Below are 25,473 nucleotides of genomic sequence, written 5' to 3'. Positions count from 1 at the left end.
AACTGGGAATCTGTGCTATAAATGTTGTGTATTTGTGACTCGCTAAGCAAGCTGTACACAGAAAAACGACCAAGGTATTGTGGGTTATTGCTGGCGATGGATGAATGGTTCGACCTTGCTAAAGACCAAAATAAATCCTGCTATTTCTTGCTTTTACTACTGCTACCACAGCAGTGGCGTCACTCCCAGCTTCAACTTCAGAGGTAAAATGAGCGCAGCATTAATTCAGCCTGTGCTCTGTGTGCTGACAACTGTTGTAGTAAACAGAGAGGCCCCAACAATAAAGGAATATCACATATCAGATCTGTGTGTCACTAGTTGGAAAGGTGCAGTATCTATCTGTTATGACTTCTGTTTGCAGTGTGTGTTAAATTATTTCAGCAAAAATATTTTACATGCAACTGTTTTTAATTTGATTTATTTTTAACCTTGTTTGTTATAAATAACCTCAGAAACTGAAAACTTTATTATTGATGCTTGAGCTGTATACATGCAGAGTAAAATAAAGAGTGAAGGCAGCTGTCAAAAAATGAAGACTGTTATTTAACTAAAGGTATTACAAAAATAAATACATTTCAGTGCATTTGAAATGCATGCAGAATTTGGTTTGTTATTGATTTGCTGATATGGGTCAGTCATTCACTAAAAAAGACATTCCCTAGATGGCAGCATATGTTGCTCTAAAGCCTGTGCACATATATCTATAAGGATTAATGGTGCACAGGTGGAAACTTGCCATGTCCACTAAAGCACCTCTGCATCACGGTTCCTGGCTTTTGAATTGTGTGTTGATTGCAAGCTGGAATGTCCCTGTCCTCTTCCATCTGGAGCATTCCACTTCCATTATTTCTCCCAGAACTTGCAGATTTTGATTGGTCAGACCACAGAACATTTTTCCACTTCTCCTCAGTCAATCTTAAATTACCTGAGGCCCATAGAATGAGGCAGTTTTGTTTTTTAAATGGTAGCGTAGTTTTAACTTGCATTCATGAATGCAGTGATAATGTTGACAAGTATTCCTGAGCCTGAATCTTTTTATGACCTACAATACATAGTAATAATCACAATGATGATAATAACAATAATGATTATTATTATTATTATACGTAGAGCAGGTTTTTTTATGATAAAATATAACATACTTCCTCTTGCAGTCTGTATGAAGTGCAGCGAACTTCTTCCCATCAGCCTCTCTGGAAACCTTTTTATCTAATCATGTTACCAATTAGCTTAAAATGTTCAGAGATAGTATTCTAGTTTTGTACCACGTTTCCAATCTTTCTGTTGTTCCTTTCTTTAAATACTCATAACTTTTCAATCATTTTCAATTAGAAAAGCAATGTGATCACCGCCATTTTTTTAAGAATTGCACTAAACTAATTGAACATTTGAGGGAAAGACGAGAAAGAAAAATATAATATCATGTTTTACTACAAATTCTTTAAACGTACTGAATGCACTGCACCTTATTTTGATAAATGACATATTTTAAAGTGTTTGTTCCTTTAGAAATGTGTAATATTCAAATAAAGTACATAATTTTTATTCATTTACTAATTAAACCCCCCTCTGATATCATATTAGTAATTTTTCCTTTTTTTTCCCTTTTTTTTTTTTTTTTTTTTTTTACATTTATTTATTTTTATGTGGGTGGTATGTATTTTCATTTATAAAGCATGGTGAAGACACATTGCATGTTGCCATGGTATTTCAACCTTACTAAGCAAATGTGGGTGTGATGACGTATGCAACTAAGTCTCTCTGCTGTCATCCTGTTGCTCCTGCTTATGGCTCATGATTTTTTGTGTGTGTGTCTATTTTCCTTTCTTTCACACAGAACTGCCCCCACAGAGTGGCCAGGGAGCCCAGTATGATAATCCCCTCTGGGGGCACCTGCCAGCCAACAGAAGTGCTACGAGTGCTGCATCTTCCACCAATCTCAGTGGCTGGGATCAACTAATTATCGACCAGAAGGACACAGAGGCTTGGCCTTCTATTACACTCAGCCAGAGCCAGGTCCCTCCAGGAGGATGCCCTTTGGACACTGACTCTGGTCACCTGACCAGCAGCAGCAGAAGCAGTAGTACTAGCAGTAGTTGTAGTACAGTGAGTATGGCCACGGGAGCAAATAGCCAAACAGGCCACTTCCCTGCCAACCACCTCAGCAGCAAAGCCAACAGTGGGCCCAGCCCTGCCAATCATACTGGAACCAGCATGCTCTCTGGCCAGGTTGCAGCCAGTCGCAGCTGGGGCCCTGGGGCTGTATCTTCCCATTGCCCCCCTCAGTCCTCAATGGGGAGTGAAACGAAGAGTGACAGCCCAGGAGGAGGAGGAGGCAGTACTAGGAGCTGGGGTCCTTCATCATCCTCCAGCACCAACTTTAACTTGAACCTAAACCCTAATGCCAACCCGTCTGCCTGGCCCATGTTGGGGCATGACGGAAGTGGCACAGGGGGAGGCAGCTCAGGGGGAGCCAACACCATTTCACCTCCTCACTCTACACCCAACCTCTGCAATCCACCTGGCCCCCCACCAGCCCAGACCAGCACCTGTACCGGAGCCAACACTAACAGCAACTCCTCGGGGATTGGCAATGCCTGGATTACCATGATGGCTTCTGATGCAGAGCCACACCCCTCCCCGTCCACGAATGTGTCTTTCAGTTCAGAACCTCAGAACCTTAAAACTGATGGACCAAATCACACTAATAAGCAGGAACCCCCCAGCCCCATCCGCAGTTTGCCTGGCTGGGGAAGTGCACCTGTAGGCTTGGGTTCCATGACCCAGCCACCGCCAGGAGGCTCACAGGTCAATGGTGAAGATGGTAATTCAGTATGGGGTAACAGTGGCAACTCAAAGGCAAGTTCATCTAAGGAGGCACCTGGCTGGGGCCATGAAGGAGATGGAACAGGGAACTCTGGAGGCTGGGGTGAACACCCTGAAGAGACCCAGGGAGGATGGGATACACCCAACTCTCCCGCACAGGACTCTCAGTCCATCTCATGGAGCAGGGCTGTAAGCACAGCTGCGGCTAGTGAAGGAAGCAGTGACAGCATGGAAGGCCATCCCCAGCAAAAAGACCGGTCATCCAGAGAAAAATCAGCTCCTTTGATGCCTGCCCAGGATCTGGACCCCAGGGTGCTGTGCAACAGTGGCTGGGGACAGACTCCCGTTCGCCAGCACACTTCCTGGGACATGGACGATACCAAACATAAGAGTGATGTAGGCACTGGATCATGGGGCTCTGGCTCAACCACTCCAGTCGATGCCCAGGGGCCCTCCAACACTAACACAGGCCCTAGCCAGATGACTGACTCTGGGAGCAAAAATGATGCGCCTGGTTCTCAGGGCACTTCTGGTTGGGGTGGTAACATAGCAGCTACCAACCAGCCAAGCTCTGGTTGGGGAGAGCCACCCAGCAACATCAAGCCCCCAGGTGGCCCTGGTGGTTGGGGAAACCCTCCACCAGGAGGTCCAAGCACCAGTATACCCAAAAATGGTGGTCAGTCCTGGGGAGAGAAGCCAAGTGGGTGGGAAGATTCTCACATCAAGTCAGGATCCCAGAACTGGGGAGAACAGCCCAAAGCGTCTCACACTTGGGCTAGCAGTGGAGTGAGCAATAACACAGCAGAGTGGGGGGACTCAGAAGAGAGTAAAAAGAGTCCCACTAATGCTTGGGAAGGAGAACCACGAGGCTGGGGAATGTCTTCTCAAGGACCTGGAGGTAATGGTGGCTGGGGAGAGTCACTTCCTCAGCGACCCAGTGGTCCTTCTCAAGGCTGGGGGGGCAAGCCTCAAGATGGGCTTAGTGGTAACAATGGAGGAGGGAGCATGGGGTCCTGGGGGGGATCGGGCTCAGTGAAACAAGGTCCAGGTAGGGGTGGAAATAAGCAGGAATCCTCAACAACTGAGCCTACAGGCTGGGAAGAGCCCTCCCCTCCTTCCATCCGACGCAAGATGGAGATCGATGACGGGACCTCTGCTTGGGGCGATCCTGGTACCTACAACAAGGCAGTCAATCTGTGGGACAGGAACAATTCAGGATCGTCCCAAGCTAAAGTTACTACTGGAGGCAATAATCCCCCCAGCACCAACAACAACCATCCCCACCCTCTCAATCACCCTTACCACGGGCCACCTGCACCTTTACAGAACCACAGCCAAAACAGCCAGAACTCAGGCCCCACCAGCGGGCCTTTGGATCCTACTGTGCAACACCAGCCTGGAGCATCTCACAACAGAGGTCCCCTGATGGCTCAAGGTAAGGTGATATAAACTATATATTATGCAGACTGTAACATGACTTGCTCAGATTTCCCTGTTTATGAATGCTAACAATGTATAGTTAATATACACTGTCAGCATTCAAATTTTGATTTTAACGAGTTTAATGTAGCTAATGGTAAATTATAATGCCTCCCTGGGTTTCCTAGTTTCTTCATCCTTGTTCACTGTTCAAAGCAAAAGGTGCTAAAAAGCTTGTTTGGTGGTTGGCTTTGTCCGCTACTAAGCTCCAAGCTGTTGATCCACTTAAAGGTAATATCTTAACCTAGTTTACTCTCTTTGGATTTGCCTCTAATCAACTATCTAAATCAGGTAGGTAGTGTCAGGCCTGTCCCTCAGTGACGCCCTCACATTTCACAACTCTCGGCTCGACTATGGGGGCAACCCTGGCAACCTCACATGGCAGAGGAAACACAAGAATGCTGTTTACAAAGGGCCTCGTGAAAATATTGATTCACCACAAACTGTTTGAGATAGATAGGAAGTGTGTGATTATATAGGAGCCACCATCTGTCAGTAGTTGAAGGGAGGAGGAGGAGGAGCAAGACACTGTGCACTGGGCGAAGCCTCCTGCTGGTCCTCATTTGACTCTTCATGTTGAACCCTTTGGATCAATCCTGACAGCAGGCTGTTCACTGGCTGTTTAATATAGAGTTTTAGTGACTTACGATGGATAGAAACAAACTCTTCAGATCAGATTATATCTTGTTTAGATCAGTGCACCTCTTACCCAGTGACACAAGAGGGTTGAATGTTAACTATAATTTTGAAGCAGCCTTTGGGACTTGACCTTTCCCTGGGGAGAGAGCTAAACTGAGCCTGGCGCTGCTGCAGGCCTAGAGACAGCACTCTGTCTTTCTTGCCAAAAGGGACGGGACCATGCCAAATCTTAAATGGGCATCTCCTCCCTCCATCAACCTTCCTGCTAAGCCAAACCCAGGTTTCTGCCTCTCTGCATGGCTGGCATTTCACACTTCAAAGCAGAAGGCTAAATCAGTTTAGTGGTGTTAACCAGACTCGGTTGTATTTAAGCCTCAGGTTATTAGGGATCAAATACTAAAATGTTTGGTTTTTCTATGTATATATGGACATTGAATATGGTCAAGACACAATCATACATCACTGTTAGATTTCCATCCCATTTTCTGTGTCTTAGGCATCTACCATGCACATTTAAACTTAGCTAGCAAAGTAAACCAGGCCGTGCTGTATGGCACAAAGAGCCCTTATTGTTGCTCTGTATGAAGGGCAAGAAATAATGATTTGGTCTCTTAACTGTCATTTAAACACACAATTTTGCAAACAGAAGTCAGTGTAATGAACAAATGGCGTATCGTAACACCAAACTCTTTGTAGTTTAGTTTGACCACTGTGTGGTCACAATATTGAAAAAACGCCGCATGATCTGATTGGTTTCTGAGTAGTACTGATTGTGTTTGTGTGTCCTCCAGGTTGGGGAGAGATATCCAGCTCCCACACAAAATCGGAGAGCTCCTGGGGGGAACCTGCATCTTCCCCAGTCAGCGTGGATAATGGGACGTCTGCCTGGGGCAAACCCAGCGGGAACTGTGGGGGCTGGGGGGAAAACAATCCGGAGAGCTATGGCAGGGGCAACCCGACAATGACACCTGTATCTTGTAAACCTGGTAAATGGCTCAGTCTCATCCAAGTGTGGATAGCTTTGGGATACAATCATACTGTATGTGTTGCTATACTGCTTAAAAACAGAAGTTTAAAAATTCTCTCCCGGTGAGTCAAGTCAAGGACATCAATATGGCACAAGGGAAGCAGGAGTACTTGGGTTTTGCACATAAATCTACACTGACCCCTAGTGGCTATATTATGTTTTTGACGCAGTCTCTATGTGAAATATAAAACCTTCAAATTTACTAGATGTAAAACATCGTACAAACAAGTTTTTAATTATGCATTATAAACATTACCAGCTTAAGAGACTCGTGCATATTACCCAACCATCCCCAGTGCTTTTGAGCCAGGTTGTCAAGCAGGGTTCAAACATCCTACCCATATAGTTGAGATTAACTTGGACCAGGGAATAGTAGGTTATAAACCAAATAATTAAATCTTCTGATATTTTATTCCAGATTTAGAAGACAACATACGTTATGGTCATAATTTACCTGTTGCTCTTGTTCATACTGCTTATTTTAATAATTATTATATTATTTATAAAGACAATAAGAATAACAATAGAATAGTAGCTTTGTGCTCATGGTAACACATAACTTACATTCACATTCTTAATGTTAACATTTTTTTTAACCACCAAAAAGCCCCATTCAGCTGACTAATGGTTATTTTTAGTGATTCAACTATGTTAATTTAACTAAGGAAAATTACTCTTTTGATAATTGTTTTGACATATTGCTCATGTTTCCGTCTTGGCATACTTATATTTTAAAAAAAAAAGTGTGGCTTTGACTGTTGTGATCATTTACTCTTCAGAAATGAAACCACACTTTCGAGGGTGTATGAACAAGTCTGTTTGTGTATTTAATGCACAGTGCAGCCGTGGTTGTAAGAGACAGCTGCCCTCACACTCAGAGGCTCTAAAAGAGAGATAATGGGTATTAAAAACAGAACAGAACTCTGCTTTAATCAAGGTTTTTTTTTTTTAATACTTTGGTCCAGTCATTGTTCTAATACTGGGTTTCAGTATCCATCCTGTTGATATGTGAGATATTGTAGTACTTTGAGCATGTTATTTTAAATAATAACAAACATCACAAATATGCCACATAAGGTAGCTGTTTTGCCCTTATTATTTGTTGTTATGTGTTTTTGTGTGGTTGTTTCCAGCTCCCAAACCTATGCAAGATGGATGGGGAGGTGGAAGTGAAGACCTGAGCCTGTCAGGTGGTCAGTGGGATGCAGAGGAGGTAGACATGTGGAATAGCACTGCCTCCCAGGAGAGCAACTCTTCCTGTAACTCTTGGAGCAATGCAAATAAAAAGGCCCCACCAAAGGTGTGCAGCACAAATGCTTGGATAAAGAACACTTCCTTATGCTTTTATTTGACATCATAAGAAATCAGTTAATTGCATTGACATGCCAATCATTTTTGATCACATCTCCCACAGGGGAAGATCCCAGGGAAGCAGGATGAGGTCTGGATCATGAATCGTCTCATCAAGCAGCTGACTGACATGGGCTTCCCTGTGAGTGCTTAGTCTTTTCTTTAAATATAAATATATAAAAAAAAACATTCAATAGCCATTTTATAAACTTCTGATTAAAAGACTAGTAATTAATAATAATAAAGCTAATCATGAAATGCTTATAACAGTATAATTTTGATCCGAGCATTTTGGGATTCATCTTTTTTTCTGTTTTCAGAGGGATCCAGCAGAGGAGGCTTTGAAGAGCAACAACATGAACCTGGATCAGGCCATGAGTGCCCTGCTGGAAAAGAAGACGGAGCTTGACAAGCGTGGGATGGGGATAGCTGGCCACGACTACAACAACGGGCTCATCAACAAGCCCATGAGCTGCCCTCGGCCTCCGCTTCTTTCCAAAGACCCCTCAGCAGATCCCCGCCTGCCCTTCATGGATAAGGTGAGTCACTCCATTGTTAATCCATATTTAAATACGCTGTGCATGTACAGTATTAAATTCCCAGCTGATGACAGCAGAGTGTCTAAATGTTTCCTGGGATTTCTGCACGTTGTTTTACATCATACCTGAGCTGGTCTTATGATGCTTAAAAGCCACAAATGTAGATCGTCTCCATTAAAACAAGGCCACTTCAGTAGAGTAAATGCTAAAGAAAATGATCGACATGTCCTCTTTTCGGCAGGTGCAGAGTGGAATGTTTGGCGGTGGTGGAGCAGCACAAGTCCGGGCCATGCCGCAGCCGCAGCAGCCTCCTCAGCCACCAGTGCCGCCTCTCAGCTCCTCTCAGCCTAGTCTACGTGCTCAAGTGCCTCAGTTTCTCTCCCCTCAGGTACACTCATACACACAAACATATGAACTTATTTAACACTTCCTGTCTAAATATCCTGTCTAAATATTAGGAGAGAACGAGTTTGTATGTATATAGTGGTGAATACTTCAGACTTGTACCATAACCTTTAAAACCAGCCATGTGAGATTCTTACATTTATTATTTCAGTTCAAATGTCTCAGAGTCTAACACGAGAAAGGTGCAGATTATACATAAGGCAGATTCTCAGTTTTACGTCTTCATTTTGTTAAGTCGTTGCCTACTTATCTTTTTCTTCCACAGGTTCAAGCACAGCTCTTACAGTTTGCAGCAAAAAACATTGGTCTGAATCCTGCACTTTTAACCTCACCAATAAACCCTCAACATATGACCCTTCTAAATCAACTTTACCAGCTGCAACTGGTGAGTGTCCTTTAGTTTTATCTGCTTTCAGTTTTGTTGGATACATCTGAGCTTTTTAAATTCATCTTTAACCTCATACGTAACTAAAAAGGACATGTGGTCATATTGTTTAAACTACATTTATCGTACGTGGCATTGAGAAACTTTTAATCCTGCTTATGCCTGCACAGGCGTACCAGCGTTTACAAATTCAGCAGCAGATGTTGCAGGCGCAGCGCAATGTTTCTGGCCCCATTCGGCAACAAGAGCAGCAAGTAGGTTCACTTTTCAATTCTCTTACTGGATCTGTAAAAACAAAACCTGTAGAAACCTGCGCATTGAATATCCATCATGTTTATTTTTTTTCCTAGGTTGCACGTACAATCAATAACATGCAGCAGCAGATCCAACAGCACCAGCGTCAGCTGGCCCAGGCCCTGCTGATGAAGCAGCAGCAACAGCAACCGCCCCCTTCCCACTCAGGCCTGCACCCTGGTGGAGCCAAATCCTCCCTGGATTCATTTCCAGGTCATCCCCAGGCTCCAGGCCTCCCTGACCTGCAGACCAAAGAGCCGCAGTCATCTCCTAACACCTACAGCCCCTACTCTCTCTGTGAGTAGTATCAGCATTGCTCTTTGAATGTGGAAAAGTAGTCCTTGCAGGATTGTGAAGTAACATCTCCCTATGTCCTCAGCTGGACTGAATGTAAACTGCATGGAGGTGGGAAGTCTGTCAATGAAGGAACCCCCCCAACCCCAATCGCGCCTGTCACAGTGGACACACCCAAACTCCATCGAAAGCCTCTCTGGAAACTCTTCTCCATTGGAGCCCAACCTGGGCAAGCATGGTGAGAAAGAAAACGGGGCTCGCTGTCATGATTATTTCACCTAATAGCCTTTTGACACTGGAGACGAGTGTTCAATGTGTAAAATGCAGATCTGAAATGTGGACTAGAAGTTGTATATCCAGCATGATATAATCAAACAATATGTTTACGAGACCCAACGCCAGCTTGAAAATCCCTTTGTATTTGAGCGTGTTGAAAATACTGTTTCAGCAGTTTCTGCCAGTTATTTAAAAACTGTTAATGTATTTGGGTTTTAGATGTAAAACCTTGTCTCATTGTGCTTTTCTTAGGTGCCAACCTGGGCCCTCCTGGAAAGCCCACTCAGCTGGATGAATCTTACAGCCCCTACAGCCTGATATCCAGCTCAGAGTCTCCTTCCAGCCCTCTGGTGCCTCCAGACAGCTGGGGACAAAGCAAAGGCAGCAGTGACAAAATGGCCAATGGGACCAATATCAACTGGCCACCAGGTGAGCAGCGCTCATGTTCTCAGTTTGTCAGCTTTAAGTTTGTTATGTTATCTGCCAAAAACTGCTTTGTCATATCTTCAGTACAGGCATTTGAATTCATGTGCAGAAAATGAGCATAATAGAAAAACCTTTACCTGTGAAACATGTCTGTTATAAGTTTCTTTGGTGTCCTGTAAGTAAGAAAATCATGCGCACATGTTCCTTTTACTTTCAGAGTTTTGTCCTGGTGTACCGTGGAAGGGCCTCCAGAATATCGACCCTGAAACTGACCCCAACGTGACCCCCGGCAGCGTCCCCAGCGGACCCACCATCAACACAAATATCCAAGATGTCAACCGCTACCTGCTCCGGGACAGGAGCGGAGGTGAGAACAGGAGAAGTGAGTGAAGGCCGGACCACGTCGCCTCCAAATCAAGATGCTCAGTTTGAGTGTTTTGGTTCTGATGTTTAAAGTCAAATAAGTAAAGAGATGAATTGGAGATGATTTTAAAAAAAAAAAGGTGTATGAATTAGTCGTGATCCGGTGTATTTCTGCCACCTGAGAGCCTGCTTCTTTTTCTTTCGTTCTTCATTTTCCTACTTTTTTAACTGCTGCTGTAATCATTGTCCTATTCTATATTCTTCTCTTCTTAAAGAACCTTACTGTCATCATTTGTTGTGTGTTTTTCTTTATGCCATTTTCTCTCTGCTGCGTTTTCCTTATTTGTTTTGTATCTATTTGTTTGTGTTGCTGGCGTCGCCTTAGGCTCCTCTCCCACCTCATCTCAGAACGAGGCTCTGCCTCCCTCCACTGATTGGCCAGTCAGTGGCTACACTAGCTCGTTCAGTCTTTCGTCCCCGGAGATGGAGGATGCAGGTACATGGTTTATCCACAACCACCCACCCACCCCCTCGCCACACTGCAGTGGCTAATTTCACTGCAAGTCAGCATTTTACTCTCCTTCCTGTTACTTTAACACCCAGAGCTTCAGCCATTCACTGGAGAGACGTGTCTTCTTTTCCATACGAGTCACTGCTCCTGATTAAACGTGACCTTCATTTGAGCTCTATCCCTGTCAGTTTTGTGTATCATGCAGTGCATAATCCCCTCCCTGCGATGTTAGTGTATCTCCTTCCTCCTCTGTGTGCGGCATGGAGAGTACAGCTTGTCGTTTTTCCCGTTTTTATAGCGACTCTTAACTGGTCTGTTTGAATGAAGTAATTTTCCTTTTTTGTGTGTCTCTCAAACACATCTCATGCATACGCTAACACACTGTGGGGTTTTGTGCCACCTGCGCCACACACAAATGTGCATGAAAGCCACCAAGTTCAGTTATTTTTGGTTTATATGTAAAGTGTGTGCTTCACAGAAACAGAAGATAGATTTGTACCATGACACAAGATGAGATTAATTTGGAGTCAAATCCAGCGAAGGCTGTACTTTGTAATGCAGTCTTTACTTGCTTATTCATATTCACCTTTGGACAGTTTCTCAGAACTTTTCAGCAATTTCATCCTGCAGGACTCCTTCCTGCGGGAGCGGTTGTCTTTCGGACGAATGATTCTGCAGACCAACCTTTGCCATCCTCTTTTTCTTGTAGGTAAACTGTCAGAGATGAAATCCACTTGGTCTCCAGGCCCCATTTCTCACAGCCAGGCCTCTCTGTCCCATGAGCTGTGGAAGGTCCCACAGGGCCCTCGGAGCAGCACCACAGCACCTTCCCGCCCCCCGCCTGGCCTCACCAACACAAAGCCTTCCTCCACCTGGGGGGGCAGCTCTTTGGGTCTGGGACAAGGCTGGAGCACCTCTTACACCACAGGTAGTGTTACAAAGAGGTTATTGTGTCTCCAGTGTTTGTCATGTTCCTCTTCAAATGCTTGACATGAATTTTGTCATGTCATTAATCCAAAAGACAGATATAACTGTTAAAATAACAAACCTGCAGAGCTTCAAACTTTTGGAAGACAATGCACTTCTAATAGGAATTGTTTCCATAGGTGATTTGGAAGAAAACAGCATTCATGTGAAAATACTGGACATTTAAAAAATGAAAACAGTGAAATAATTAGAAATGAAACCGTATAGCAAAGATGAAAAGTTCACATTCTGTGAGCCATGCAGAGGTTAGTGTATTTAAAGTACTATGTGTGAGCGTGGTTGTCAGTATTATAGTATACTCTTATAGGAGGAGGCACTTTGATGTGGCCTACGACCGCAGGGCTGTTTTACAGGTAGAGCACAGGCAGGAATAACGCCTCGAGAAGATCTTGTTGTGGCTGAATGTTGAAATCAACTGACTCTGGTCAGCTTTTCTTTTTTCGTGGGTGAAGTTGACACGACCCATTGAGCTTAACCGACTTGATTCTGGTTTCACACAAGCTTGGGAAGTATGAACCACATGCCAACAGATTTCTTCCTTTCACTGCTCTCTCTTTCTCGTGCACAGCAGGTACCACATGGAGTACAGACAGCTCCACCAGAACAAGTAGCTGGCTCGTGCTGAGGAACCTCACTCCGCAGGTAAGAGGCTTGCTTCTCCACAGTTTTTGAAAATACGCCCATTTGTAGCTAAAATTAAATGAGCTGGCTCACCATTGGCAGCTGTTTTTTCTTTTTCAGATTGATGGTTCGACTCTGCGAACACTGTGCATGCAACACGGCCCCCTCATCACATTCCACCTCAACCTGACACAGGGAAACGCTGTAGTGCGCTACAGCTCCAAGGACGAAGCTGCCAAGGCGCAAAAGTCCCTGCACATGTACGTGCATCAGCGCATTGGTTCAAAGTGTTTCACTCAGTTGATTTTAGGGCATTTAACCATGAATCATATGTGTTTTTGCTTCCATCTCCACGCAGGTGCGTGCTCGGGAACACCACCATCCTGGCCGAGTTTGCCGGGGAAGAGGAAGTGAACCGCTTCTTTGCACAGGGCCAGTCACTCGGAGGAACAACCAGCTGGCAGGCCACTCCAGGCACCAATCAGACAAGGATGGGCGGGACCGGGTCTGGAGCGTCTCACCCCATCGGGCACTCGCCCCACTGGAACAACAACAACAACGGCGCCGGCAGCAACAGTAGCAGCGGCGGCCTGGGAGCAGGCGGAACAAAAACAGGCGGAGAGCTGCTGTGGGGTGGTGTTCAGCAGTATTCCAGCCTGTGGGGACCCCCGAGTGGAGAGGAGGGACGGGTCATGGGGAGCCCCACCCCAATCAATACACTGCTGCCTGGGGACCTGCTGAGCGGGGAGTCCATGTAGGATAGAAGAGTCTAGGCTTACAAAAACAAACAGGAGCAAAAACCTTGCAAATCAATGTGGAGATAATCAGCGTGGATGTAAAGGTGGAAAGGAGAGACGGAGGAGGACGAGGAAACACCTTGCTGCTCGCCCTCGTCAGCCTCGTCTCCTCCTGAGTTTTTACTGACATTTTTAGTTGCAGTTCTGTTGTGAATCCCAATAACGGATATTTTGATCACAGTGTTCAGCTTTTACTTCACAGGAACGAGAACTTTATTTTATTTTATTTTTTCAGAAACTTTTGAGAACTTTGCCGCGCGAGACGTACTTTTAGTCAAACTGACACAGTGACGAGCTGCCATCTTTAAACTAATCCCTCACTGCCTTTTTGAGGCAATCATACTGCACCTCAGAGATCCATGGAAAAAAAGGCGTCATTCCCAAAGTTAAAAAAAAAACCCTTCAATCAGAGTGGTTGTTGAACTTTCAGCTGGTCCAGACTCGACATTTGTTTCTCTCAGCACTAATAATTAGCCTTAAACTATTTCCTGCCCTGCTATCCTCACTCACTCTGTACTTGGTGAAGAAGCATACGGACACCTGCACACCCTTATTTCTGAGCCAGTGAAACCTGAGTGGAGAGTACATGCTGCTGCGGCTTAACAACCGCTTAAGCAACCACAGCTCGCGACTTCAGTCCATTGTTGTTGTTTTGTTTTTTTTTGTTTAAAAGCAGATTGAGTTCCCCTCACAGCGCTCAAAGGGAATGATGCAACTCTGTTCGCCTTGTTCAAGCCATTTATTTTTGTAGTTTTATTTTTAATTTCTCTTCTTGAACCATTGCAAACAAAGCTAAGAAATGATATTATTCAAAATGTGTCTGTCAATCTTATGTGTGGTGGTGTCGAGGGACGGGGTGGGTGGGGTCGTCGCATGTACAGTTAAGATGGGCGACAACAATGAACCACTGCTATTACTATGGAACTGTAAAGACGAAACACTTCGATGCACCTCAACTCACTTGCGGGGAGACACCTCGCAGTTTGGTCTCAGTCTCTCAGACCCACTCACTGATGCTGTGGAGGAGGAGAAAAAAAGACTTAAGTCGTTCCCTCCCTCTGCCTCGCCCCCTCTACCGTGCGCGCCCACTCCGCCTGCAAAGCAACCATTTCAAGCGACGTGCAATATTATAGCCACAGACTCTCACCGTCCAAGCACCCCTACTCGCGGGATTAATAGAGGAGACTGTAACGAATAAACTGCAAACACTTTATCTGTCGGCCCGCCAACTTCACCACCCACCCATCCACCCGCCTGTACCGGCCCTCATCTCTCCTCATTGCAAAACAAAAAACAAACAAATAAAAAAAAACCCTGCCACTACAGCTTCCCTTTGTCTCCCCCTGCAGGGTGTCAGGAGAGTAGCACGCTGGCCTTCTGTCTAAAACACAAGGACGCACACACCACCCGACTCTCCACGCTTATGCTTGTGACCTGATTTTTGGGGAGAAGGACGGGCAGGTGTGCGTGCGTGTGTCTGTGTGTGTGTGTCTGTGTGTGTGTGCGTGCGTGCGTGCATGATGGGGCGATGGCGTCAAACCAAAACAAGAAGACCAGATGACTCCCCTTCCCTCCATTTTACCCACATTTGCATTTCAAGAAATGTCTGAATCAACGATTTGTGTGAGTTGGTGGTCTTATCACAGCACATAGCAAGAGCACGGCTACTCCTCATACCCTCAATGCCAACAAACAGAAGAAAGGAGAAGCAACACTGGCAAATAAAAATTGAAAAGACAAAAAAAAGCAATCTGCTTAGTGGCTTCTCTGTATACTTATTTTTGAACTTGACGTGGATGTGAATTAATTTTTTTCCCCAATTTTTTTTCCTCCTTTTATTTTTTTTGGAGTCCTTCTTCCCTCGAGTCAGCGGGACCAGAAAGGATGTCAAACAGTAGCAAAGTGAAGGGAAACACAAAGAAGAACTAAGTCAAGCGATGATGGGTGGTGGCAGGAAAAGACCTCAGAGCACTCCACCCCCCTGCTATCAAAGTAGATATCACTGTTACATTGCAACTTTTGAAATCTTTATCCTTGGTGTCTGGAAACACTCTACGTGTTCATGTTCTACTGGGTTCAGCAGGGAGGATCGCCACCCCACCCCTACCCCCCGCTTTTGGGTTGTTTTTGTTGTTGGAGGTCCTGCCAACCTGTGTGATAGTGTGGCCACTGAGTGCCTGCTTGCTGCAGAGTGCAGTGCTGCAGCAGCCCTCGCCCCCTCCCTCCATCTCCCACGCTCGCTCGCTGCCTCCCTGCGGACCCTTACAGACTAGCTTCCCTCCTCTTCCTTCTCCTTTTCCTCCCAAGAGCAGCTCCTTCAGAAGTGGCCCGCCACCTTGTATTGAATCTACTACTCACTACTACTACTGCTACACCAGAGTCTGTCAGCAACCTCCACTTCCACTCTCTCCTCCCGTCTCTCTCCTGCAAGGATCACTTTATCCGGAGACGGACTCGACTGATGTTTTGTTTTAATGTATCTTCCCCTTCTTTTTTTTGCTGGTGTGCATTTTAATTTTGTTTTGTTGTGAGAAGTTTGCTGATATTGTTGCTGTTATCATGAACGATTGTTATATTTGATGATTTCATGGTTTTTATGCAGTGTTCATCTTCTTTCCTGTCCCTCCCACCGCCGCTGCCTCCAAGGCAGAACCAGCGAGTAGTTTAGAGGTACGCCTCAGCCGGGTGAATCACTGAGGGAGGGAGGGAGGGGGTTCAGAATTGAAGAGTCAAATCAGGATGAAAAGGAGGGGGGAGGGGGTGTAGTTTAAGGTTCTCCAGGATGACAAGCCAACTTCTTCTGTCCATCCTGGGGTGACCGAGCATCCACTGCGCTGTGTTGTAACACACCCATCGTTTTTAGTGTTGATGGGCCTCGCTCACGCTGGTGCTTTAACTCTGGGAGCACCCAGTTATCACTTAGAACCACCTCAACTTGATGACAGCCTTCCATTTCTATGCAAAGACAAGGAGGTGTTCGCTCACAGCCATCCCCTACATCCGCCAATTTTCCACTTAACCCTTTCAACCTTTATTACCGGGCAGCTTCTCTTGAAACCTCACCTGGATTCAAATGTAGGGGACACTGATGGAGCCTCTCTTCAGAATAGAAAAAAATAAAGGATGGGGGCGGGGCGTGTAGTGGACAAAGCTGTTAGATGACACTAAATGACCTGCTGGAGGCACCAAGTTGAGTTTTTGTGCCAACAGATTTCTAAAAGTCTATTTCCACTTTTGGCCACATCCTGATTTATCCTTTGCAACAATGAGTGTATGTTATCGCTGTGGGAGCTGTGGGAGGCTTAAGGCCAGATGAGTGGGGCTGGTCACTCACCAGTAGGAGGAGGAAGAGGAGGAGGGAGCGTCCCTGTATGTGTCTGTGCACTGTTTATGGGTCACATCGGGTACATCTCTTTAAAAACCAAAAACATTATCTTTCTCTTTTTTCCTTTATCATCAAGGTTTTTGCAAAAACTAGAAACTACAAAAAAAACCACAGTCTGTTTCAGCTGTGCACTCTGAGGCCGAGACGCCTGATTTCTGTTTCTCTGCAAGCTGCCGCCTTCTCACCCTCTCTGGGCTCGTTTCTCCGAGCCACGCCTGGGAGAAGCTGTATCCTGGAGGTTCACTCTGGACCTCCAAACCTGAAGGTTGTGCCAGCCAGTATACGCGCATATATATGAATATATATAGAAAACGGGTCATGTCTGCACATTTGACTTTGGGGGTCCAAGCGGGGATCTGACGTATCAGCAGAAACAAGAGACGCACCTCAAGTTCGGTACCAAGTCTTAAAACTCTTTGCGGGGTGGTTTTTGACCCTCTTCCAGAGTCACTTTAGACTCGCATCATTCAACGAAACAATCACTATTGCCTGTGCTGTCTGTTTTTGTGCGATTGTTCCTGAAAAACCTGCATTTTGCTCCACACTGGACTTGAATCAATGGGAGGAGGGGGAAGTTGAACCAAGTGGGAGGGATGGGTGACCAGGACCGAGTCTCAGACGTGCCCTGGGATTTCACCAGCACTGAGAAGCCCCACCCTCTCCCACGCCTTCGTCTGCACTCTTATCTACCTGTCTAGTGTTGGAAATCACATCCTCCCCTCCCCCCTCTGATTTTTTTACGATTTATTATTGTTATTTTAAGTCACACGGACTCAAAGGCAACTGGAGCTCGAGTAAAATCTACTTCTCAGTCGTGGATCAGTCGAGGGTCTGGGGGCAAAAAGAGCTGGATTAGCAAATCTCTAAAAACAAAGGTCTGGGTTGAATATGCACATGCTAGCTCATACACAGGATACAACCAAACGTACATTTGTGGGTGTATGTGTGTCTATGGCTAGATTTCTGTTTTCCACTTAAGCCTAACGCCCCACCCACCCACACCCTTACCTCCCCGCCCTCTGCCCTGGCATCAGTTCCTTACCCTCTGTATCCAACATCAATGTTTCCCAGAAGACAAGATCATAAACATATCAGAGTAATACAAAATAATGAAAACAAATACTTGAATCAAAAGAAGCGCCAATAATGTAATGTGAACACTTTTTTTTTTTTTTGTAGTGTTTTTCTTTTTTTTGTCTCATTCATTCACTTTGGAGTTTTTTTGTTATTTTTAAGCATCAGTTCAGAGTGAAAAAAAAACAAAGATCGGTTTTAAAAAGTTTTTTTTTTTTAAAAGGCAAATTTACATCAGTCGTATTTGAGTGTTTGCACAAGGCCGCTTGTACTGTACGTTGTGAATGAATGTCTGCGAGGTGAAACGATGCGTGAGAGCTCGTGATTACAGCGGAGGGATCTCTGCCTCACGTTTCTCTTCAGTTCAGTATCATTTTTGTTGTTGTTGTTTTCTTTTTGCTTGTCAAATACTATATTCTGATGTTAATTGTTACTAGCCTCTAGCGTTGCACTGAGTGTCAGCCTCACCCCTCATCCAGCTATATGAACAACATGATACAAGTACTGAGGGGAGGGGGGAAGAGGTATCTGGGGGGACAGTTCATGTGTAAATGTTTACTCAAGGACTAAAAATAAGTGTGTTTTTAAAAAGAAAATGTAATGTTTATCTACCTTAGTGGCTTTCATTGTGGAATAATCCAAGAAAGTATGGATCATAATTGAGTATTGCACCATTTTTCAGACTATAAACTTAAGAAAAATCGGAAAAAAAATCATATATGTATAAAAAAAATGCAGCAAAAAAAAAGTATTTTGCAGACCTGTGGCCATAGATTGGGGTAGAAGGACTTCAGCTCTCCCAAATCTGAGCAACGGAGGGTGAAGGACATGACATCAGACCGAGCCTTGGCTTCTAGGGCTCATTCAGAGGTGCCTACCTTTTTATTTTTATTTTATTTTTCGGGGTTTGTTAGCTTTCGTTCGGTTTTCTCTTAGTTCACTCATCTGTTCTTCTGCAAGGCCACTGACAGTTTACAGTTTTTATTCTGGAGTTCAGAAACAAATCAGCAAAACAAAGGAATGAAACCATGTGGGGAAACTTAAAAAAAAAAAAAAAAAATTTAAAAAAAAAAGGACAAATGCTTCCATTTTTAAGAAAAAGTGCAACACTTCACAGAATGAAGATTTTATTGTGCTACTTTCAGAACTCTGGGATTGAACAGTGTTGTCTTGTTATGTTTAACCTTCTTTATTCTGTGTTAATGTTGTTCATGGACTATCTGAAGCCTGTTTGTTTTATGTTGATTATATATATTTTTTTCCTTTATATAAAAAACAGAAAAGAAGACAAAAAAAGACATAATTGCTCACTATCTTGCACACACACGAAAAAGTGGATCTTGTCTCAGGAAGGCCAGGGTTCCAGAGTACCAACTCCACGCCATTTTAATGTACATTTTTATGAGTTTAAAGAAAAAAACAAAAAAACAAAAAACAAAGGATGACTTAAAAGAAACAATTCTAAGCACTGAAAGTTATGGATTTCAGAAGAAGAGAGAATACCTTTTGTTTCTAAATCCGTAGCAGTTACATAATAACCAAATAATGGACTTTAAAATAAAAATGGAGTGCTTTATATATAAATCTATATATTAAAATTGCTTTACATGGAAAAAACAAAAACAAAAATGGTCTGAGTTTGTTTAAGAAAAAAGAAAAAAAAAGATGGTGAATAACATGCAAAATGCTGTATGTTTGAATCTTTATTGTGTTTTCTTAATGAGGTCCCGTCCTGACTGATTCAGGAAACATTGTGCATTAATCTCTCTCTCTCTCTCTCTCGCTCTCTCTTTGTCTCTATCTCTCTCGCTCTCATTCTCCCACAGCGGGTATTATTATTAATATTAATAATAGATGAATTTTGTTTTCTTTCTTTTTGTGGAGCATTTTTCACAGCTTGGAGGATGTTTGTAAAACGTGAGCTGGTTGTAAAAGGATCATGAAACTATGCACAAGTGTTTGGGGTGGGGGTGGGAGGGGTGAAGGTGGGGATTTTATGGCCTACTTGCTGTAGGTGGCTGATCTATTGCAGGGGTTTTGGGGATCCAATGTGTTTTTATTTGTTTGAGTTGTTTTGTTTTTTTCTTTGATAAAGAGGGCAGAGAGGGGTTGGAGACCTCCATCTCCAGCTTCCTCCCCCCACTCTCTGATTCAGATTGGCCTAGCGCTACATCACCATGCTGTGTATTCCTAAAAACCAATGAGCGTCTCACTCTTTAGCACTGTGGGATTCTAGCCTGTCACCCTCCAAGGGTTTTTTTGTTGTTGTTTTTGTTTGTTTTTCTCCTCAGTTAAGGTTTTACAGAGGGTGGGTGGGAAAGTTATGGGATTAGGGCTGCTTTTGTTTTTTTTCTTTTGTTTGAAATATTAAGTAAAAATGTCTGTACTGAGAGTTAATGAGAAGTCAGTGGCTTGTAATGTTTTGTTTTTATTTTGTTTCTCTCTGTATATCTCTTACTCCTCATAGAATGTGATTGTTAAATGACATGCACCGAAACAAATGTTTTCATGAACTATGGAGCTTCTTTCAAATATTAATAAAAATAGCATTTTTTTGTTTCTTGGCTGTTAAAGCCGTCCCCTTCTCATGTATTGCTTCCACCAATAAGGTTTAATGTGTGTTGTCCTGTCTGTAAACACGATAGCTCGAAGACTTTCCACAGGGTGTAGAGCAGGGTCGGGTTAACAGTCCATCGAGGTCTTTAAGGTCGACTCAATGATTTATTAGTCGAAAATTGACAAAAAGCCTTCTGACTCAGACGCTATGATTCTTACAAGTGTGGTGTGTTATCAGCGTAAAAATTTATCATGTAAACAGCGAGTTTAAACTCATTTTTGTCATTGTGAAGAAGTTTAATCTCTCAGATGTAAGAAAAAAAAAGTGCAATTTCAGCAGAACATCTGAGTTCATGATGAAGAAATGCTGCTGTAGTTAATGGAAATGGAAGAGTAGATGGTGAAAAGACTGTTACTTTGTTTATATATTACTTAATTACTTTGGTGTAGTGTGACTGGTCATGGGGGAGGTCTTCTCTACCTGGCCGTTTCTGGCCCCCAAGCCATATAACGACACCCCTGGTATAAAGATTTAAAATATGTCATATTTAACCTTTGACCGCTCCTTCAAGCTCAGTAGATTTAGCTGAAGATAAAAGTGATAATAATGTTATATAGAGCTATTTTTGTTTTGCTAACTGATAACGGTGTGCAGGAATTCTAAATGTCACATTTGACCTGTGACCTCTGACCTCATTTTTACTTTTTACGTCTGCCTTTCTTTCAAGTTGAGACAAAATGAGTTACACCTCTAAAGTATTACTAACCATTTTTAAGTATCACCACTCAAATGTTTGATCACATATATAAGAAGGGTTTTGAACAGAAATAACAAACTTCTTAAATTATGTTTAAAAAGAACAAAGAAAACGAAATGCATGTGTACAAAATACAATTTTAAAAGTGAATACTGCTCAGAGAGTGAGTCGCCTCAGTGGAGGTTTGTGCTCTTGGGTTCTTATTTCTTCATCCTTTCGTATCCTGAATGCAAATCACCATCAGAGCGTGTGCAGCGCTTGTATTTTTGCAAACGCGTTATTTCCTGTTACTGCTCGCAGCACCGTTGGCCCGATGATGTCAGTCTCTCAGTTTGAGCTGTCTGGGACAGGCGTAGTAGTTGTCCTGAAGATGTCGGATGTTTGGGTTAGCGTACACGGGGAAGTTGACTTCCTCCAGGTGCGAGGGAGCCTCGTGGTTATTCTGGGGGCCTCTGGGGCTCTGCTGCTGCTGCTTCCTGCCCATTTCCTCATAGATCGGAGCGTGAGGTTGTGGTTTGCGATGAGACCTCAACTTCACCTACAACACATCATGTTTGGGTTTTTTTAGATTGTGATAGAACAAAAAGTTTCAGCTTTTGTTTTGTTTTTGTAGCTTGGATGTGTCGTCTTGATTTAAAAAAAAAAAAAAAAAAAATCCCTTGGGGGTTTTCAGTCTCAAAAGATCAAAATACTCCAGTAATCTCTCCTTTAACCCTCACTCCACCAGTACCTGATCACAGACCTTATAAAGTTTTGTTACTTAAAAAGGCAAATGATACTTATTACATTAGAAACTGTTCTGTCCTTGGGTTTTGCACCCTGGCTATTTTGTGCAAAACTGATGGTATTAATAATAACGCAGCAGGAAATGAAGCATACAGTCATTTGAGGTTGTCTGGGTTGTTGAACGCAGATCCTGCTGTGGTTCACCTCTAACTTGGGCTCCTGTCTGCTAATGCCTTTTGCACATTTTGAGTAACGATGCTGCAGTCACACATCACACTTTATCAGAAGATTCCCTCAAAAAAAACCAGATGACTGTCAGACCAGGATCATAGCCGACACATTAATTGATAATCAGCCTCGTGTAACTCACTCGTGCAGCTGCAGCCGTTATTTTGATCAGAGCTCGGTTAAAGCTGCATCTCTGAGGTAACTACTTACACATTTCTGGATGGCCAGCCAGGTGAGGGTCAGCAGAAGAAGCCCTGCTGCTGTGAAGATGGTCCAGAGTAGAGGGGCGTAACCAGGAGAGCAGTGGCACGGCCTCCCTGCAGCACAAACAACAGTTAAATCTCAACAAGCTTGAATCCTGCACTGCGAGGTGGTGTAACCACATACCTGCCTCCTCAACCAGCACGAAGGTCTTCTGAGCGCAGAGGATCATCTGATCAGAGCTGTTAGTGTCTCTGTAGCTCAGATCCCACATGTACAGCCCTGTGTCGCTCAGCTCTAAGCGAGAAATGGTCACGTTGACCTTCATGGAGCTCAGGCCTCCACGGAGCACCAGGCGAGCTCTGTGATCCGTGGCGACCGTGACCTCACCGGCCTCTGTCACGGACACCAGGGTTGTCTGGCTCTGGACACCGCGGTGGTACAGGTGGAGGCCCGTCAGGCCTCCGTGGGCCTGCCAAGGGGAGCAGGAGATCACCACAGCCTGACCCTCCGTCAGACGTTTTAAGATCACCTCTGCGTTGGCTGAAGGAGGGAATGATAGACGTTAACTCCACACGGAAATATGTCTCAACATCCCTGAAGATTAACCCTTCTGTCTATCACATGTCCAAACAGCTGGAGAAGGAGCCATCAGATTTTCCACTTTCTTTACATCTCGTTGTGGAGGTTGATTTTTTTTCCCCCATCATGAAATCAAATGTTCCTTTTATTCGTTACCAAAGTTTATGATTTAAACCTTCTCTTACAAACTTTAAGTCTACACGCACACACATTATTATTAATATGATTCAAATGTCCGTATTTCTTACCTTCGAACAGCTGAAAGAAAATAAGAATCCAGGCCGGGCTCGCCTTCATTGTCCGTTCAGTTACAGAAGCTCTGAGATCCACCGCAGCTCAGTCATAATGTGTCCTTCCTCTTTGTTTCACACTCTTATGAGTCTCTGTGGACAGCCTCACCCTATTCATTGTTCTTCACCTCAAAGCAGGAAGACGACTTCAAAGCGAGAGCAGCTGTTAAAATCCTCCCCTTGGTCTCCGAGCTCCACGCTTAGATTTTCTAACTGACTTTTAAAGGTTGTCACGTGCTGGGTGCACACCCCTCTGAGTAAAAAACTACACTGAAAATGAATCCTCAACATCCTCAAGTTTTTTTTAAAAATTAGTCAAGTAAAAACAAATATAGAGTTCTAACATGTGAATCTTCTGACTGCCTCCAACAGTCAGGTTACAACATTATCAGCTAAACACAGATTAAATACGAAAACTAGTTTGTTTCTGTGTGACTGTGTGAAGTTCCTGCAGTCAGGAGGCCACGCTTGGTGGAGCAGAGTGTGGGAGGTGGTTTTATAGCTTCCTTAACACAGAAAGATCTAACATACGTAAAACAATACAGAACATAAATTTGTGAACATTACTTACATACTCACAGGAAAATTATCTTCTGGCTTCTCCCTTCAGGGGTCACCTCAGCAGCCCTCTGCATGTCCTCCTTCACTACATCAATGAATCTCTGAGGTCTTCCTTTTTTCCTCCTTCCTGGCAGCTTCATCTTCAACATCCAGCTGTCCCTCCTCTGCATATGCCCAAACTATTTCAGCCTCACCTCTCTAACTTTGTCTCCAAACCTGAGTTGTCCGTGTGATGTACTCATTTCTAATCCTGTCCATTATCGTCACTCCCAATTAAAATCTTAACGTCTTCAGCTCAGCCTCCTGTCTTTTTGTCAGTACTACTATCTCAAAACTGTACATAATAGCAGGTCTCACTACCATCTTGTAAACCTTCCCTCTCAGTCTTGCTGCCACCCTTCTGTAACAAAATCCTCCCTGACACTCGTCTCCAAGAGTTCCTTTTCATTCTCTTTACCCACACACAGAAAAAGAACCTAAAACAACATGTGCATATGGAAATATATATGATGTGTTTCATTTAATGAATGAAAGCACCAGCACCAGAGAACTACCTTATACATAAACAAAGAACAAAATGTAAATAATAAATCATTAGTAAAAAAAAAGAAAAAAAAAGAAATATGATGCATTTTATTTGAAATCTGGGTGTAACAGTTGACCTGTATTATATTATTCACTATCAGATCCGGAGCTCTGCCTTTGTTAATAATGAAGGTTACTGTGAGTAAATGCGCTCATCTCTTTTGCTTTTGGGTCTTTTGTTTTGTCTGTTTGTTGCACATTGCAATATTCACACATTAACATCTAACAAACATTTCCTCAATCTCTAACATCGTTACTAAATCAGTACAGTGAAATCTGCGCACTGCTCATATAAAGACAGCGCAGATCAGCTGATTTCCGCTCCGTTTCATGACGATCTGAGCCAGGGGCGATTTTAGACCATTTTGGGGCTGAAGCACCCCCAAAGATTTCTTACTTTTTTGACAATATTTGCTTTTTTTGTGACACACTACTAAAAATATAAAAAGCATACAGTACTTGGTTGAGACGTAACATTTCAACAACAAAAGTATAGATACCCCCCCCCCCCCCCCCCCCAAAAAAAAAAAAAAAAGGTTTGTTCCAGCTCGCCTCTCCCCTACTGTGAGACCCAGTGGAGCGGAGGTGTAAGTGCCTGGCTGAAAACAGGACATGTTAGCTGCATTTAACCTGCAGTTACTCTTTATATAGTTAGGTAGGAGTCAGGCCATGTTTCTTTTTAGCTGAAAAACATTACACCCAGGTAACCTGCTGTGTTGAAAACTTGTTTTCCGACAATGTTTGCCCTACAATCCGTCCTGCTCTGTAGTAAAATCAGCGACATTTGACTGTCCTGTTGCTCCCATTGAAATTTATGCAGCCTATTTAAAATCTAAAACTTTAAATTGTCCGTAGCCTGCTGTTGTTACCACTGTCCTGTTTGAAATGGAACGAGAGAAGCTGGTTATGTTGTCATTTGTGCATGTGCCGATATTAAACCCAGGAGCAACATTCAGGTAAAAGTGTAAAATCAAATGATCCGTCAATAAAGGATAATGTTAGATCAGTGTTTCAATATTTATATCTTTTATTAGATGTTCATGTGGTTTGGTTATTTGCCTTTTGGTTGAAAGTACACTGAGAGAGGACTTTTTGTTAGTGATCTTAATAGTATTTTTTCATATTAATGTAATTTTTTCATCTAATTGAATACAATCTATTTGTGTATGATCATCAGTACAAAGAGGGAGAGAGGAAAGAGGGGAATGTGAGGAGAAAGTACAAAGTCAGGAAGAACCAGACAGGGAACAGTGACAGGCACAAGATTGTCATTGTTATTGTTCTAAATAAAGTTCATGTAAAAAAAAA

At 43.6% G+C, this 25,473-nt stretch overlaps 2 protein-coding genes across 8 annotated transcripts in view; one reads left to right on the top strand and one right to left on the bottom strand.

Moving 5' to 3' along the window:
- tnrc6c1 (trinucleotide repeat containing adaptor 6C1) overlaps positions 1 to 20,251 on the top strand; it is a 48,943-nt gene extending 28,692 nt beyond the window's left edge. For 3 of the 7 annotated variants that reach the window (XM_006791561.3, XM_035908018.2, XM_006791565.3), the window contains 17 exons: positions 1,838 to 4,261; positions 5,736 to 5,930; positions 7,105 to 7,271; positions 7,386 to 7,463; positions 7,642 to 7,860; positions 8,102 to 8,248; positions 8,531 to 8,650; positions 8,821 to 8,904; positions 9,001 to 9,241; positions 9,324 to 9,476; positions 9,767 to 9,943; positions 10,158 to 10,307; positions 10,689 to 10,799; positions 11,524 to 11,742; positions 12,370 to 12,443; positions 12,543 to 12,682; positions 12,781 to 20,251. In XM_006791561.3, coding sequence (XP_006791624.2) covers positions 1,838 to 4,261; positions 5,736 to 5,930; positions 7,105 to 7,271; positions 7,386 to 7,463; positions 7,642 to 7,860; positions 8,102 to 8,248; positions 8,531 to 8,650; positions 8,821 to 8,904; positions 9,001 to 9,241; positions 9,324 to 9,476; positions 9,767 to 9,943; positions 10,158 to 10,307; positions 10,689 to 10,799; positions 11,524 to 11,742; positions 12,370 to 12,443; positions 12,543 to 12,682; positions 12,781 to 13,180 — 5,099 coding nt within the window. In that variant the 3' untranslated portion in view covers positions 13,181 to 20,251. Of the gene's footprint in view, positions 1 to 1,837; positions 4,262 to 5,735; positions 5,931 to 7,104; positions 7,272 to 7,385; positions 7,464 to 7,641; positions 7,861 to 8,101; positions 8,249 to 8,530; positions 8,651 to 8,820; positions 8,905 to 9,000; positions 9,242 to 9,323; positions 9,477 to 9,766; positions 9,944 to 10,157; positions 10,323 to 10,688; positions 10,800 to 11,523; positions 11,743 to 12,369; positions 12,444 to 12,542; positions 12,683 to 12,780 lie in introns of all 7 variants that reach the window. The other 4 variants (XM_035908016.2, XM_035908017.2, XM_006791564.3 and 1 more) reach the window with 4 other exon arrangements.
- An 815-nt stretch (positions 20,252 to 21,066) lies between these two features.
- Positions 21,067 to 23,140, bottom strand: LOC118454223 (uncharacterized). Its single transcript, XM_035908079.2, has 4 exons — positions 22,978 to 23,140; positions 22,334 to 22,690; positions 22,157 to 22,263; positions 21,067 to 21,530 (listed from the first exon to the last, which is right to left on the bottom strand). The coding sequence occupies exons 1-4, from the start codon at positions 23,024 to 23,026 to the stop codon at positions 21,312 to 21,314; spliced, it is 732 nt and encodes a 243-aa protein (XP_035763972.2). The 5' UTR covers positions 23,027 to 23,140; the 3' UTR covers positions 21,067 to 21,311.
- Between the last annotated feature and the right edge of the window lie 2,333 nt (positions 23,141 to 25,473).

The sequence above is a fragment of the Neolamprologus brichardi genome, chromosome 4, assembly GCF_056152115.1.
Source record: "Neolamprologus brichardi isolate AB-2024 chromosome 4, ASM5615211v1, whole genome shotgun sequence".
NCBI lineage: Eukaryota > Metazoa > Chordata > Actinopteri > Cichliformes > Cichlidae > Neolamprologus > Neolamprologus brichardi.
The sequence above is the reverse complement of the archived record's forward strand: the minus strand, read 5'-3'. Positions and strand labels throughout refer to the sequence as shown.